The sequence below is a fragment of the Pleurodeles waltl genome, chromosome 12, assembly GCF_031143425.1.
Source record: "Pleurodeles waltl isolate 20211129_DDA chromosome 12, aPleWal1.hap1.20221129, whole genome shotgun sequence".
NCBI lineage: Eukaryota > Metazoa > Chordata > Amphibia > Caudata > Salamandridae > Pleurodeles > Pleurodeles waltl.
Window position 1 is genome coordinate 329,155,793 of NC_090451.1, and position 17,393 is coordinate 329,173,185.

The 17,393-nt window shown below is 42.1% G+C and overlaps 1 protein-coding gene across 4 annotated transcripts in view; it reads right to left on the bottom strand.

Annotated features, from left to right (window-relative positions):
* Window positions 1-401: 401 nt before the first annotated feature.
* NOD2 (nucleotide binding oligomerization domain containing 2) overlaps window positions 402-17,393 on the bottom strand; it is a 302,117-nt gene continuing 285,125 nt past the window's right edge. For all 4 annotated transcript variants that reach the window (XM_069216441.1, XM_069216437.1, XM_069216439.1 and 1 more), the window contains one exon: window positions 402-701. In XM_069216441.1, the coding sequence (XP_069072542.1) occupies window positions 629-701 (73 nt within the window). In that variant the 3' untranslated portion in view covers window positions 402-628. The remainder of the gene's footprint in view (window positions 702-17,393) is intronic.

A 17,393-nucleotide genomic window follows, 5' to 3' on the forward strand; every position in this document is an offset into this window, starting at 1 on the left:
GCATTATATTTGTAAGATTTTCAGGACAGCCACAAAGGACGCAGGTGGTCCACGTGTAAATGGGGGTCACTATTCGAGTGTTAATTAACAATGAACGTTTCATGACATTGCCCTTGCCCTTCATGCTGCAGTCCCTTTTAACACCCAATCAGAGAGCTAAATGTGCCTATCCAGGAGCAATCCAACGCCAACGTGGGATAAGGACAACAGGATTTCAGTACAACCAATAGACAGCTTTAGGAGTTCACACTCTAATGGCAACGTGGGACAACATGGCTGCCCTCCCTCTGCACGGAAATAAACTTCGTTCTAGTACTGAACAGACTAACATAGAATAAAGACATAAATTACATTTAGTACAATTGCAGACAAAAGAACACCCTTAAAAGAGGTCACATAAAAGCAATTTTATTATTAACGACGGATTTGCCTTCAAGGGTACAGCATGATCTTTGTTTTACCGGGGCACATATGTATAGCAAGTAAAATTAGCTTTTGCTGAATTGTCTTCATGGGGAAAAAACAAAAAACTAATAGGACATATCTCTGTATGTGGTTACTGCTCATGTGGTTTGAAGTCATAACCGTTGGTGTTTTGTGGAGCAGGGAGCTGAGTTCTGCAGCTTCATTAGAATAACAGCCGAGTATTCAGGCTGGAAAATGTTTCGGTTTCTTCTGACGAGAGAGAATTTCCTCTTAGCCTGTTTCAACAACAAGAAATCAGAAAACATGTCAAAATAAGAGGATGACTCGTCATCACAATCAGGTTAAAAGGAAAAGATGGTGATGCCCAGTGAATAAATAGGCGATTGCCTTTATCACGACATCTTTCCCGCACCTTCTCCCCTCGCTTGAAATATTTACTTTCTTTTCTCTTCATAGAGTGTTTACATCATGTCTGCGCAAATTCAGCATTAATGATTAGAGCTAGATGTCCTTCTGCTTTTACAGAATAATATCTCCACAGATGTGGAGAATGTAGCGTTACGGCCACAGCTCAGGACTTTGGAACTGGGGAACCAGGTTCAAATCCCAACGTCGGCTCAACACCTAGTTGGACTGCCAGGAGACCTCCGTCACCTCCAGGATCACGGATCAAATGGGGTGGGGGCAGTCAGAGTTGTGATCAGCCACGGCACCGCCATGCGGATCACAAGTTCACTTTCTGCCAGTCTTTCCAAGGCGGGTTTAACCGCCATGGAAAGGCTGGCAGAAAGCCAGTGCTGGGGACCACATGGATGCCCCTGCCATCACCCTCAGAATGGGGTGTGAGGCCAATGCAGTGGCACGGTTTCTGCCGGGCTGACCAGAGGAAACGTCGTATTACAATGTTTCCGCCGGTCAGCCCGGTGGAAACATTGTAATACGACTGGGCTGAGGTTGTCGGTATGACGGCAGCCTCACTCCGACAAGTTTGGCGGTACGACGGTTAGACCGGCAAACTCGTAATGAGTCCCTCAATCTCCCCGTGCCTGAAAAATGTATCTGACCTTGTTTAATGCAAATGGTGTTCATATAAAGCGCAACAATGCACTTGGGCTGAGTTTGTCCTATATAAATATGCAAAAAAAAAAAACTCTCAGCCTCTGCACTTCAGGGCTAGAGGCAAAGAGCATAACCATTATCTCCTGCCTCAATTTGCAGTGAATGGTCCATATCGTACCTCACCGCTGGACCCAATGAACAACAGCAATGGACCACCTGCTGGTCATACTACATATCTGCTCCCCCACTCCTCAGATCGCTGAGCCTCCATGTCTCCCACACTACACCCCCATAGCAACGCTGCGTGGAACATATTCAAAACTTTTGATGAAAGCCCCAGTCTCAAAATTCTAACAGCACTGAAATCTTGAAACCACTTCAGTGTTCCTCTGCCATTGAATTTCTACAGTGAGGTCAAATCGTCTATACTCCCACTTTGGACCATAATAGTAAATGCCTCACTACTTCAAGGCACTATTTCTGAATGCCTAAAGTCGGGGCAGGTAACCCCTACTATGAAAAAACCCATGGCAGATCATGCAGGCCAAAATAACTTCCACCTTATCTCAAACGTTCAGACTCTGGCAAAGCTCCTTGAAAAATGTGTCCACGTCCAACTATGCAACCACAATGAACAATTCCGACTCAGACCAATTCCAATCTGGCTCCTGACAGGCCCACAGCACCAATCAGCTCTTACGCACATAGAAGACGATGCACTAAAAATGCTGGTTAAAAATGATTCTTGCCATCTAATCTTCCTTGACTTAAAGTCAGATTTTGATGCGGTTAAACAAAACAGCCTCCTAGAGCTACTTGGACACAGGATAAGGCTACCAGGGTCTGTCCTTAGCTGGTTTGCCTCTTGTATCCACAACAGAACTCAAAGGATCAAGGTTAATCAGTCCCAGTCCAATCCTACACTGGTCACATTAGGGAACCACAGGGGTCCAAGCTCTCACCCACTCTCTTTAACCTGTTCATGGAGCCTTTAACTGACCATTTGAAACTGTCCAACATCCACTATCACATGTATGCTGGCGACACACAACTGTACTTGAAAATCTCTTCCCCTGAAAACATCAGATCCATAAAAAATAGAAAAAAACTCAAAAACTAAAAACTGGCTGACCTGCAATCACCTCAGATGCTCTCAAAATGGAATTCCTCCTAATTGTCCCACCTGAACAATCATCCGATATCGAAGAATGGATAAAGCAAAAAAAGCTCTTAACTGCCTACCACATATTATTGATTCCACAAGATCACTAGGGATAACACTAGACAATAACTTGAACATACAGGAGAACATCAGTGCCGCCACAAAAGGAGCTAATTTCCAGATGAACATCTTAAGAACAATAAAACACTTACTCTCTTTTGATGACTTCAAGCAGGCTGATCAAGCCCCAGTGATTCCCAAATTGGACTATGTAAGTGCAACCCTCTGCAACCTACCTAGATCTAAGTTGGCTCCACTTAGGGCCTCTCTTAACTCTCCTGCAAGGCTCATCACATGATCTAAAGGAAACCACTACATTACATCTGTTCTTAAATCTCTTAACTTGCTCCCATATGAGGCAGTACAGTTAAAAATTGCCTGCATGACCCATAAAGCCCTTCACTTCAACACATTGTCACTTGCACAAAAACTGGAGGTATCTGGTGGCTGCAGACCCTCCAGAAGCGCCAACACCCTACTGTTGACATTACCAAAATCCTACAAAACAAAAACTTACAACTGAGCATTCTCTGTAATTTCCCCAAGAATTTGGAACTTCCTGCATCCTGAACTCAGAATGAACCTCTCTTTCCTTACCATTTGTAAAGCACTCTGATACCCTCAAGGGTCATGTTTGTGCGATCTATAACTTAAAAAAATAAATTATAGAAAAAAGTATGTGTGCACTGCAGATGCCGGCAAATGCAGGCACTACTCATCTTTCAGGCTCCTATTCCTTTACCCATTCACATCCCCTCCCACATAGCACCATATGCCACCTGTCAACCCACAACATCCTCAGGAAATCCCCTCATCACTATTCAGATAAGCAGATCAGACATCCATAAACCACACCTAACAGCCACCAAAATACCCTTTCAATGCCCACAAACCACAAGCAACTAAAGCTACATATAGATCTCTGCAATTAGTCAATTCTCATTAACATTCACCACATATTCATTCCCGTGATACTGATCTTAAATTCATACACTAGCAACATCAGAAACCTGACTTCAATGCCTGTAAGAAATGCCCATTTTGTAAAAAATTACCAAACTGTGCCTAAAATATGCCTTATGCCTACAATCCAAAGAAACTCTAGAAAGGGAGTTGCTCAGATATAGTCACACAATAACAATAGAACATCAGTCTCAACAATGAGCACTTCGTAGCACCTCCCATGAGCCCGCAAGCATCCTCTGCATTCGAAGTTGATTTTCAAATTCAGTTATAACACAATAAAGACGCCAGTCACTGCTTACATCCAAACTATTTCTACAATGAAGAAATAAACTCCAAAAGTCTAAAAAAAAAAAAAAAAAAAAAAAACATTTCTGAACACTTGTCTCTCAATGTCTCATTTGACGTATTGCACAACTATCTGCCCAATGATTAAATATTTGATTCCTCTCCAAGAAACACCCACCGCCCAATTTGAAACCTACATTGTCTTGAAAAATTATGTTGCCTATTCCTCCTAGGAAAAAGGCCCAAAGGGGCTCTAGCAACCATCTGTGTTGTTCGCTGAACCATATTGAAATATAATTATCTCCTTCTTTGTTCCATTCATTACTCATTGAGGATTTATCCTGCACCCCCAAACAATAACCATTTCCCAAACTCTTTTCCATTTACATAGATGACATCAGTCATTCTTCTATTAACTCCACTGCCTCCGAAGGCATATCCTGTTTTTTTCTTTTGCCTTTTTTTCAATTTCCATATCCAGGCTTTCGAAAGCTGCATTGGCACTTTCTATATTCTTATTATATGCTTCATGTTCATTTATTTTGAGGGAGTCAAGTGGCCTCTCATAACCTTTCGCTGAAGCGATGCAGTTGCTTGCAGTCTCGGAAAAATCTTTTCCAGTGTTGGGAGAAATGTTTAGTATGTTAGGAGCAAATTAAACTCAGTGTTTCCAGCATGTTGGTTGATGGGATTCACTGGCATTTCCACACCACCTGGGAAGCTTTTGAAGATCCTTTTTTTGGGAGGTCTGCCTCAGAAAGGCCATGTCATTGCTTTGGGAGCGCAATCCAGTGCCGAGTCCTGGTTGTTTTCAAGGAGGAGGCAGTGAGTGTAATTTTATGTATGTGCATATGGCAGTGCAAGGCCCTGTTTGTCACAGCATGCTTTCACAGAATACTAGATTAGTGTTTTTTGTGGAGCACTCCTGTGTTCTCATTTCAGGTGGAGAGAAGCATAGTATTAGTGCAAGAGCCAGAACAATTATTTTGTTTTACTACGTTGAGAGCCGCAAAATGAAGAACTGGTGAAGAATGGGGTGAAATAATCCGCATTGTTCTCTTTCAGGGGGAGGATGAATCCATCTAAGTTGAAAAACTAATACATTGCAGGGGCCTCCATTGTTTTCTTTTAGGTTTTTACTTGTTAATGGCTTACTTAACAGGTCCTTCTCCCATTGAGTTGGATGCTACCGGGGAGATGGAGTACAGTTATACTGTAGTATGGGCTGGCTCTGCTGTCTAAATGGTCATCCTAGCTCTACTAGGAAGGGTGCCTGCTCCCCCTGGATACCATGACTGCCTGAGCCCTGGTGTGGCACAGTAGGTGAGCTGTGTGCCTGAGGATGCAAGCGGTGCTAGTCCCACATTTATAATTACCCTCAAACACCAGGGGCAGTGGCAAGGTAAGTGGGCTTCAGTCCAATCTAGTGGTCCCCTGCTTGATGAGGAAATGGCCTTCTCCAACCCAGCTGAGTAATTAATGACATATTAAGTAGAGCAGCAATGGGTCAGTGGTTGCATTCTTTTGAAGGAACGCGGTTTGTTTTCTTTTAAATAGCCAGGCTGAAGAGTAATGGCACCTTGGCTTCTTCGTAAATAGACCAGGAAGACTCATTCTGCAGGCTTCTACAAAGCCCAAAAGAGGAAAGACTCCTTGAGCTTGAGGAACCTTCTTTGCCAACAGCCATTACCTGGAGGTTAGAAGACCTCATCAGGAAATAGCATTGTAAGTGTGTACGTTTTGTCATCTATTTCTTGCTGTCTTATATAGATAAAGTATGAACTCTTACTCTAAAGGTTAAGGGTTCAGATCCTTTAATCTCTATTGTCAGATGTTTCCTCAATAGTCTACTTTCTTATAAATAATTCCAGTATTCACGAGAAGATGTAAAAGATTAATACATTTTTGGGAAAGCATAAGGGGCATAAGGATTCTTTCAGCTCGTTTATGATAAATATTTTCTCAGGGGCAAGGATAAACTTTTTTTCTTAGGGGCAGGATGCCTTCAGGATCACTGTACACTTTACAGCCGCAGGTATTATGTTAAAACATCATCATATTTATTCATATTTTTGAGGCTATTTTCTTCAGATGCTGCAGTTATATGAAGGAGAAAAGGAACATATTCAGGATTACTGGCAAGTGGGTTGATGAACTGAATATCCAGCTTATAGAGAAATTCGTATTTGTGCTCCCCTGCTTGATGGAAGGTGGGCACTAATTTTAGTTAGAAAATCCATCCTAGTTTCCCCTTTTCTCAGCAGTATTATCTCCAGGGATTAAATAACGATGCTACGGTGAATATACAGACATTTCACATGGCAAGATGGAAACTTGAATGTTGTTACTCTTATCTCCTAAGGTATTCAATACATTTTATTTTGTTGAACTTGTGTGTCAACCTTTTTTTCTGCTAGAGGTTATGGCTCTATTAATGCATTTACTTGAGAGATTGGTGCTTGTTCTCTTGACAAAAGTTTGGATCTTGGTTGGTCCATTTGGGTTTTTATGCTTCTGGTGTCGAAGCAGAGGCTACCTTAGGGTTGGAACAAAACGTCAAATATGTGTGTTAACCCCTTTTCTTGAGATATACAAAAAAAGTGGACTTTGCGCAGGATTTTAGCACACATTTTTAGAAATTGCTGCATTAGTGGGCATACATTAGTTGATTTTAATGGATGGCCAGAAAGAGCTCCAAGAAAGACTGGTCATTGGGCTTGATATTTTTGTTGAGTTTCTTAGTGAAGAACAGACGGATGTCCTGTATGCTCAGCTTTTCAGTTATGAAGATGTAGGTTTTGAGATAATAAAAAGAAGGGAAATCAACTAATGAAGATGTGACTTTCTCTTAAAAAAAACAACAACAAAAAACACATACCTTGCATCTGCATATGGTTGTTCAGAACAAGAGTCTCTTGCAATATTTCCAGGGGTAAGAAATTTGGATGAGTACCCCTGATTATACTAATTTGGAGTTATGTTAAAGGCTGTGGCAGATCTGTGTCTCAGTTCTGTTTCTAATGTTCAGACTTGGCTTTCTTCTGATTCTTGATGGCTGGGTCTAGTGGTTCAGTGGATGAATTCATCTCTCTAGGGACTTGTGTTTAACCTGGTGGCCGTAAGTTTGAGAAGTGGCTGGTCACCCTGGCCTTTCTTCTTTCTGGGGTCAATCACATCTGTGCAGTTGGGGTGGGTAGTAATGGACGTCTACTGTTCGACACCAGGATGTGCCCATCAGGTTGAAGTGCACTTTGCAGGTACATGTATTATGTGATGCCTCACACAATTGAAAAGTTATCAGGGGGAAACACTGTGGAATGGTGATTTTCCTTAATTGTGAGTAAACTAATCCTTTGAGCCCCTCTTCAAGAGAGGCAGTGAATTGAAATGCAAAGGTTTGTATAGTAATAGAAAGTGTCATGCTAATTAGTGCAGGTTGTCTGTCAAATTCAAGACAATCCTCCTCTCAATCAGGGGACTGTATAATTGTAGATGGATTTCTTGCTGACAACAAATCACTATGATATTTTCTCTGCAAGTTCCATTTGAATAACTCTTAAGAAGTCTTTAGGCAGAGATTCTCTGCCAGCTTATGTCTTCTGTTTTGTTTTTGAGATTATGGCAATATTCTTCACTCAGGAAACATTCTTATATGTCTTTTATAATGGTGTGAATACACAGAACCCTTGCTATGTCTTTCTAAGGGGATGTGTGATTATTCTATACCAATTCTACCGAAATCTTGTAATTTTAATATAGGATTAACTTCCCACCTCTTTGTCAACCTCGACATTCAGTGCCCTTCATGTTATCAGACTTGTTTGGAGGAATACAATTGTGTTATTCCAGGACAACTGGAGTTTACTTTTTAATACAGAAAGATGGTTTATTTGCATTCCCAATACAGAACTTTGTTGCATATAGGTCATGCCATGGTATTGTGCCTAGAAAGGGGTTTGTTTTATTTTCCCTCTCCTTGGCATCAAGAAAAAAAGCAAAGACACCACTCAGATTTTAATTCTTGGACAAGATTTCATCTAGCTAAAGATACTCCTCATTAGATGAGTCACACCTTTTCAGTCACAGAGTATTCATGAATGATTACCCTAACAATTCATCCATTGACATCTGGACTGAGGGTTTGTGTTTACACTCGGTCATTTGAAAGGTTTGAATACAAGATATCCCACTTGGATTGATAATACTATAGAATGGTTATCACAGAGCATTTAGGTGTTGATAAAAGAAGAACATTTTTTGTATATGTATTCCTGCCGCAGACTCTTAAGACAATATCATGTTAAGTGGCCATTTTAATCCTTCATTTGGTTTATAAAGCAGTTCCTTTGCCTTTAAAATTTGAAGTTACTTAAACTTAAAGACACGTCTTTAGTTTCATAGCCTTCCTACATTCTGCTATTGGGTTTTCTCTTCTCCTGGTTGCCTACTTTAAGGAGACACACACAGAGATTCCTGTCTATAATAGTTTCTTGTTGGCAGCATTCTAAACATCACAGGAGCTAAGGAAGGGGTCCTTCGGTATTGCCATCAATATTTAAGCTTGTATTATTGTACATATGTTTTTGTTGTTGATAATAATTCTTTTCAATGAGTTATTCCAATAGTTGTTAAAGATTAAGGAATTGCCTTATCATTCTTAATTGTCTCATCAGAGTCTAAGTTTATGATTCACCCTTTAGAGTCTCTGAGGCCAGCTACGATATTCTGCACCCCTTTTTGTCTATTTTGAGTGAGTGTTTTGTAAGATCCCACCGTTAATATGCATACTTAGCATTTGGACAAAGATCCTTTAAGCCCACTACAAGTATTTACTACAAGGGATACTTTTGCCTCATAGGAGAGTGCCTGTTTTTCAGACACCTGTAGGGTACCACATATGCCCCTCCTCTTTGGTTTTTCAGACAGAAGGGTTATCATGAAATGAATGTATGTTTTGGAATTAGGGTTGCCTTTTACTATAGCTATTTTGGAAGTCATTATTGAGCTTATCACAGGCTGGCCTTATTTCACCAGGGTGTAGTAATTATAGAATTGCGAATTTTTTGCACCCAGATTTGTGGTTGTCTTGGTAGTATGTCTGCAGAGATGATTTTTCAGACCATGATGAATGCATGCTGTTTTGGTATGTCCTCAATCAGTAAGGGATGGGAAAAGAAAGACGATGAAGAGGTAATATCTAGATTCCTTACCAGTAATCTTCATTACCCCGATTCTTGCTTACTTTTCCCAGAATTTATGACATTCCCTGAGAGCAATCATCAACAGTTTGATAGAGGGCTTTGTAAACCTGAATATGCCTTTGAAGGCAGTGGCGTTTATAGGATGATGACAGACGTTTTAAATGGAAATTAAAAAGAGCTTGGGACATGGTGAGTGTTTAAGGGAGTGGAGGCCAAATCCTCAGTGAGTAAGTACTGGGACGAGGAAGGAAGAATCAGAGAAATTAAGATTACTGGTAAGTAATCTAGACATTTTTCCATGATACTTGTTCTCTTGCACCTCCCATCACCCTTAATACCTGAAGTCCAGTCTATTCTACTTGACAAGCTATAATAGCTGACATCTCGGACCGAGGCAAGCAGGGGCAATGAAAGTAGAGGTGACTGAGGTGCTGCAGCACCCCCAAAGATAATGGTGTAGCAATTCACGAAAAAGAGACAAAACAAGACCTTTAGAGTTTATCACACTGCATTTGTTGTCTGTTCAAAGACAGAGGTAACATCTCAGGCCAAGTCTCCTTAGAAACTGCTTCTTATTGTTTTAACATTGAGTTTGCCTTTTAATTTTTCTATCATTAACTATAAGGCGAGGAACACACACCATTTAAACACGTTCAATAAACTATACAAATATTTCACAATATACTTCAGCAGCAAGGAAAGTGTGAATGCCACAGGTTACTTTTTTTTGTAATTCTTAATAGCAGTGAAAACAAACATTGAAATAGAATCAAACAAATCTGAATACTTGTGTGATGCACAAGTTATAAATATGTTCTGAAACCCAATTTCTACATTATCGATTGCACCTCATATTTGTTTAGCAGTAAAACTGAATGTCCGATGAAATATAAGGGCCACTGCAGTGGAAAATGTGCTCCTAGCAAGTGGTAGTACATATCACACTATAATTTTGTCATATATTCTAAACTGTATGCTCCAAAATGCTAAGTGAACCCATACATTTCCCCTATCAATCTCCGGCTGAGTGGGTGTGGCTCATTTGATACACTTGTTACCCTGTGTGATGATTGGATTTTTCCCTAACCCACTGACTTCAGTGACGAAACGTTGATGGCAGCACCCCCACTCTGAAAATTGTCCCAGCACCACTGGAGGAAGCAAGGACAGTTGTTCTCCCAGTTTTTGCGTTCAATCCCCGATGTAACACCCACTATCCACTTTGGCCAATCCATTTTCTTAACACAATCTGTAATTCCTAGGCAGTCATATTAGCTGAGTGATTATTTTGAAACACAATAAATAATTTGAATAGCATTGGAAGTGGCATCCCATGGAGCAGCACCCCATGCTGGTAAGCAACACCCACTGTAGTCGGCGTAAACTACACCTCTGCCTATCTAGGCTCCATACTGCGGAAGGAGCTATACATCACGAAATCTTACTCCTGGCACTGTTGGACAGAGTGTGAGTGAAGGCTATCGAGGGGCTGAACAGACTTCTCTCTCTAGTGAAGGCTTAAAAGAAGATAAACTGATTTGCACTATAATAACTTAAGCAACCAGATTAGTTTTCTAGGTAGACATGGTGTTGACAAAGAAGTGGACCGATTATGTCTGGGAGCATTAATAGATTTGTATGTGAAAAAAGGTGGCCTTGTAGCTAAGTTGGTGGACTTGGAACCTAGAAGCTTGGGTTTGGAGTTGTCACATGTGTACGTCAAATTGTTACTATATTGAATTGTGCAATGTTTATGCAGAACTAGCAGACCCGGGGGCGATTACAAGACTGACCCCCCTAAGACTGCCACTGAAGCTCCCAAAGTCAATCGAGGAGGTAGAAGCAGTGGGAGAAGTGGGAGGCGGGGTTGCTGTGCCTCTTTTCCACTCCCCTTACCTGAAGTCTAGAGCACCTGGAACTTTTTCTATTATCCACTTGTGACTCTTCAAGAATGCTAAGGGGGCCACTGGACTGCCATTGGAGGGTGAGTGGTGTGGCTGTAGCTAGCCACTGCTCAGAGTGTGCCCCAGGACCTCACAGAAACTGCCCAGCTAAGGCTGGGTGCAGCTTGCAGGCGACCGCTGAGCCCCGCTCACTCCTCACTCTAGCTCCAGTCTCACCTCCTCAAGGCCTGATGATTAAAAACACTCTCTAAGCTGGATGCGGCTTGCACTTGGGTGTGTTCCCCTGCAGTTCCAGCCCTGCACTTACAATCAGCTGCATACTTCAGTTCTCAGCCTCAAGCTGCAAAAGTCTAGCTTTACTAACTAATCAAGTCCACCTTCCCTGCTTGGATAGTAGTCTGCCTCCGCACTCCGCTTGGACCAGCAAATCAGCGTCTCACAGAAACTCTCATAGAATTATAGAAGCCTTCAAGAGACTTTTCTGCTTTTTGTTTCTGCTCACCAGCTGCTTTTGTTTTCGGGCCTGAGCTGGCAATGAAGGGACTTCCGCTCCAGTCAAACGAGCGGGTATTCTATGACAAATTTACAAGACAATAAAACCCCACAAATCTCCTATAAATAAGATCATTGTCTGTGCAGAACAGGAGAAGGTCTCTAATTAAGCTCCTAGAAGGTCCAGAAGCATGTAGGCTCCATCATGCAGTCGAACAATGAGAGGGTACCGCACATGCTATCCAAAAGGAAGAAAAAACATCAACCTCGCCTAACTGCCAACGGTGTGAAGGCTAATTCAGCAAGGGAGAACCAGCCACTAATTCCACCCATAGCACGGTTGTTTGAGAGGTCTACCAACATTCCAGTAAAAATTGACTTCCTAAAAAATACTATTGGAGTCTTCTTTACCATCCCAAGTGATTCGAACTCTCTCTAGGATCCAATTTCTCCAACAAAAAGCACTAGCAGTCTTTCACAAATCTTCAATCCAAAAACCAGACTCCCAGGAGGACTCCCTGGACTCAGTGCCTAAGAATGAGTCTGAAGAAAGTAAAGAATCTGCTCAGGGCCCGGTCAGTGACTTGGGGTTTCTTACATTCGGACCTCTGTCTCTGCGACCCTTCCCAGATCAAAAGTCTCCCCAGAAATCCTCTAGACTGCTAATAACGAATGGTACCCCACTCCCAATTAAAGTAATATTGGAAGTCTAGTAATGACAAAGCAATCTGGACACCAGTTTTATAGGCCATCAACATTCTGATCCTTGAAACTCTAACCAGGGAGCCCAGGTCCGGAGGAAACCCATTCTTAACTCCTCATAAAATTAAAAAAGCCCAGGAGGAGCAACCTGCTGGCACCTCTTTGATGCATGGTTTTACCACACCAACAGAACCAGGGATGATCTGGGTCATTCGACTTAGAACATTTCAACTTACCGTTGATGCCCTAATGTATCAATCTAACAAAATGGATGTTCAAGTAGATTTACTGAATCTAATGGCCACTTCAGTCTCTGGAATCGATCGGAAGTTGGCTGAACTAAATCATTTGATCACTCATGTCCAAGAGCATGGGGCTGCACTATTATAGATTGTTCCAGTGCCCCAGTGTTCAATAAACTGGTAACAATTCCTGAGGCACTCCCTTCACTTACAAAAGATCTAAGAATAACTCTCAAATCCCATGGGCACAGCAAAGATTTGCAACTACATATGCATAGCTACCCCACAATGACTGGTGGGGAGAGACCAGAAAAGAATGAAGTGCACTTGGTAGACGACTCACTTCCCCCCAGACAGCATCTTCATTGGAGGACAAAGCCCCTCAGACTTAATAACTGACACATTGCGTGGGGGATGTCTGTGAATTTCAAACCGATCACCCAATGTCTCTAGAACCTAGATGTTCCAAAAAATATAGAAAGAAACTATGCAAAGCAAGAAACAAAAAAACAGTAAGTCAAATATTGCTTACTGGTCTAAGTATAGCCAAGTTGGGAAACAATGAACCCATGATAGTACATGAAGGAGAGTTATCAAAAAATAACAATTCCCCCCCACCCCCAAAGAAATTTGAACTCTTCCTGTTATTTTACAACGCAGTAGATGTACCAAACTCTGTAGAACCCTTCACTCCTGAAGAAATGCCTGCCAGCCAAACACCAAAAAAAAGGCCCAAGCACCCCAACGAAACAAGCTCACTGAGATACAGGGCAAAAGGGGACAGCTCAATTACATCTCGCAAACCAGTCTGATGATACAGTTAGCTCTGAACCCTCAAACCTCAGCAATGGGGAGGACAAACATAGCCTGCAGTCCGGTCCAGAGTGAATAAACCCTAGGGCAACTTTGGATGCATTCAATCCATCCAGCTGCTGGTCAGTAAGTCGAAGTGAAACGGAAGACACCATGATACTTAGGCAACTGTCTGACCACTACCCGTCAGCATCTGGTTCCCTCATTAAAATAATTTTACTCCAATATATCTGTTGAGAGGGAGACATGATATTTTGAATCAGGGTAATATCCTGAAACTGTTACAAGCTGTACCCTCCCTTGAAAAGATAACAGCAGCAGAAATAGAATCAATCTAATTTTTGGCCTTCCCGAAGGACCGTTTTAATCTTCCTCATATAGTGGCTCCAGTTTACCCAGTCAGGCAGGGCCAGTCCACTATAAACCCACTCTTTAGACCGGGGGTTTTCTGTACACCTTCCTGAAAGAACAAGTATCCAAGATTATTCAAAGGACCAGGCAGAATGGTGCCACCAGGACCAAACGGTTTGCCCCAAGTACTATTTAGAACAAATCCTTCACACTGGGTGGCTATTCTAACAGTAGTATTTAACAATGCTCTACAGCAACAAAATATTCCAGATTGATGGAAGGGTTCTATAATCAATCCAATATTTCAGAATGGGGACTGACATCAACCAGCTAATAATTGCCTGATAACCCCTTTAGACAAAGAGGCAAAATATTTTGCTAGCCTGTTACTTACAGATTTGCTGCAGTGGGCTGGCGGTAATCACATTGTTCCCCCGAATCACACTAGATTCACTCAATGAGCTGGTACATCATCAAATATACTGACTATCTTTAATAATGGATAAGCCTAAGCACAAAAACCAAACCCTCTACTTATGTTACGTAGATTATTAGGCTGCTTTTAACTGTGTGAACTGTAACCTTCTTTGGCAAAAGCTATCATCATTGGGCATCCCGGATCACCTACTAAAAGCCATACAACTACTGTACACGGGCACCTGGGAAAGGGTGAGAATCTGAGACAGCTCCATCCTGTCCAGGAAAATACAGACACCTAACAATCTAAAGCAGGGCTGTGTTTTTGCCCCACATTTCTTTAATCTTTTTTTAACCGACTTATCTCCAGCACTGGACACAGTAAACCTGAATTCCCCAAAGTTAGGTTCCATGTACATCTCAAACCTGCTATATGCGGATGATGTGATCCCGCTCAGTCAGACGAAAATAGGGCTACGACTTACTGATAAACTGTCTTTATATTCTACAACTAACAGGATGACAATAAATCTGAAGAGACAAATATCATGGAAGTTAGCAGTAGAATCAAGAAAAAAGTCATAAATGGTTCCTATATGGTGAACAAATGGACTGGGTAAGAACCTACAGATATTTAGGGGTACTTTTTGATGAAAGAGGTTCCTTTCAGCAGCACAGGAAAGACCTGACTCGGAAAGGAAACACCCTGATCCTTGCCTTTGGCATTCTTCAACGAGCTTTCGCTGGCCCGTGCTTTTGCCCCTGTTCAAAGTAATAGGAGCAAAACTTATTCTGTGTATTTCTTATGGAAGCGAAGCTCTCCGCGGCAGAGATGAAGCAGTCTTAAACTTAACTGTAGCTAAAACATTTAGATCACTTTCAATCAACCTCCATCCGCCTGCCCAGATAGGGCTAGAGCTTGGCTTCTCAAACCAATCAATCGCAAGGAAAGGGTACTGTGTAAAAACTTGGAAAAGAATCAGGCACACTACGGCTATTTGGAAGGAAAAGCAAATAAATGAAACCCCTCCTGCTTGCCGTTACCTCGATCCGGCCATTAAGGATTGAGGCATTCAATCTATATAGGAAACTGCTCCATCGTCAGCCACTTTTAAAAAAGCTGGTTAAGGACAGAAAAATGTGAAAAATGTCTGTTAACAGATAAAGTAACACTGCTAGGTAACATGCCTGGACCATTTTAAATGAGCATCCCTTAAGCCTGAACCATACCTAGAGACTGGGTGGTCACGTAATTTAAAAAATGACTTTATGTGCTACGGTTTTGGCCTTTTCTGCAGTGAATCACATGGAAAGCCATGGAAAAAGTTAGCTACAAAGGACGCGTGTAGATTGTGTAATTTAGGGGAAGAATTACATGTTTCTGCCCAGTCTTTCTCCAAGAAAGGCGACAACTGTTGAAAATGCCTTTTAATCAATGTGGTATCTGGACTTGCAGGATGGCGGGAATTGCAGGTCTAAAAGCTACGGGCCCAATTTTGAACGGTCGATATACGAAATTCCTAAGACTTGCCGGGAAAAAGTTGACCTCCTCCAACATCCTGAAGAGCTTGACTTAACCCTTTCCCTTTTGTCTATTATCTCCACACTTTTCAGCATCTGCATTTTGCATTTTACTATAATATTATTTTTTATCTTGACGTGCACCCATGTGTTTCAGTTTATCTAAGTTGCAATAATGCTCTTAATGATAATAACCTGTTTATTGGTCAATTATAATATTATTATATATATTGTGAAATTGAATTTTAAGCTATGTTGTGCACTCTAAAAAGGAGGAGTCCTAATGAGTTTTTTTAAATTAACTTTACCAAAAAAATCTGAATACGAATGAATACATAAATGTTGTGTGAATGTTCAAATAACACCTGTGAAAGTGTATAGAAATATCATTCATCCTTCTACCATATCCGTGTTTCATAATCTGTCCATCACTATTGATGCCGGTCAATCTGTCAATCAAATTCAATCAACTCTATGCCCCAGATCTACAGTACACACATTGCTCTGTGGTTGGCCTCTCCCAAACCCAAACTTAAAGGAATATGGCTGCAGCCACTCTGATCACAGCATCCAACTTAAGTCACATGTCTGGAGCCTTATGTGTGAGCTTATCGAATTTCTGCAAGCTGAGTTTTGACTGATGGTGTGAGCTGCTAAAGTGGGAGAATGCACTATCATAACACACCCAGTGCACAATGACGGTCACGTAGCATGTGATTTGTGCACTTGTCAATGTGAATCCTGCTCTACGTTGCTCAGTGCGCCCCACAGTTCATTCAACAGCAGCTGGTTAGCTTCCGATAATGCTGTTATGAAGAAATAGCAATGACTTGGTGTTAGAAATGGGGTCTTTGGTTGACAGTCAGGTTACCCCCTGTTCAAGCAAGGACCCTCACTCTAGTTAGGATAAAAGAGAATCACCCTCAGCTAACCCCTGCTTACCCCCTTGGTAGCTTGGCAGAGCAGTAGGCTTAACCTCAGAGTGCTGGGCGTAAAGTATTTGTACCAACACACACAGTAACTTAAGGAAAACACTACAAAATGACACAACACCAGTTTAGAAAAATAGGAAATATTTATCTAGACAAAACAAGACCAAAACGACAAAAATCCAACATACACAAGTCAAATTATGATTTTTAAAAGGTTTAAAATAAAAAGAGTCTTTAGGTAGTTGTAACAACACACTAGCGCTGCTAGCGTGTAAATGTACCTGGTTTGCGGCAAAAATAACCCCGCACGGGCGGTGTGCGTCGAAAATAACCCGGCACGGGTATATGCGTCGAAAACAGCTCGGCGAGGCGCGTCGAAAAAGCCAGCCACGCGACGGTCCGAAGTCCCGCGGCGCTGGTTGCGATCTCTCAGCCTTCGTCAGCGATGCTGCGCGTCGTTTCTCCTGCTCCGGGCGTCGATTCTCCGGTCGCGTTTCCAGCGGCGTCGTTTCTCAGCTGCGGAGCCGGCGTCGCGTCGTTTTCTCAGCCGCGATCGGATTCGCGTCGATCTTTTCTCCGCACGGTGCTCGGTGCGTGTATTTTTGTCCTTAGGCTGCCAGCCTCTCCTTTCAGGGTCCCAGGAACTGGAAGGGCACCACAGAGCAGAGTAGGGGTCTCTCCAGAGACTCCAGGTGCTGGCAGGAAGAAGTCTTTGCTATCCCTGAGACTTCAATAACAGGAGGCAAGCTCTACATCAAGCCCTTGGAGATTTCTTCTTCAAGATGGAAGGCACACAAAGTCCAGTCTTTGCCCTCTTACTCTGGCAGAAGCAGCACTGCAGGAAAGCTCCACAAAGCACA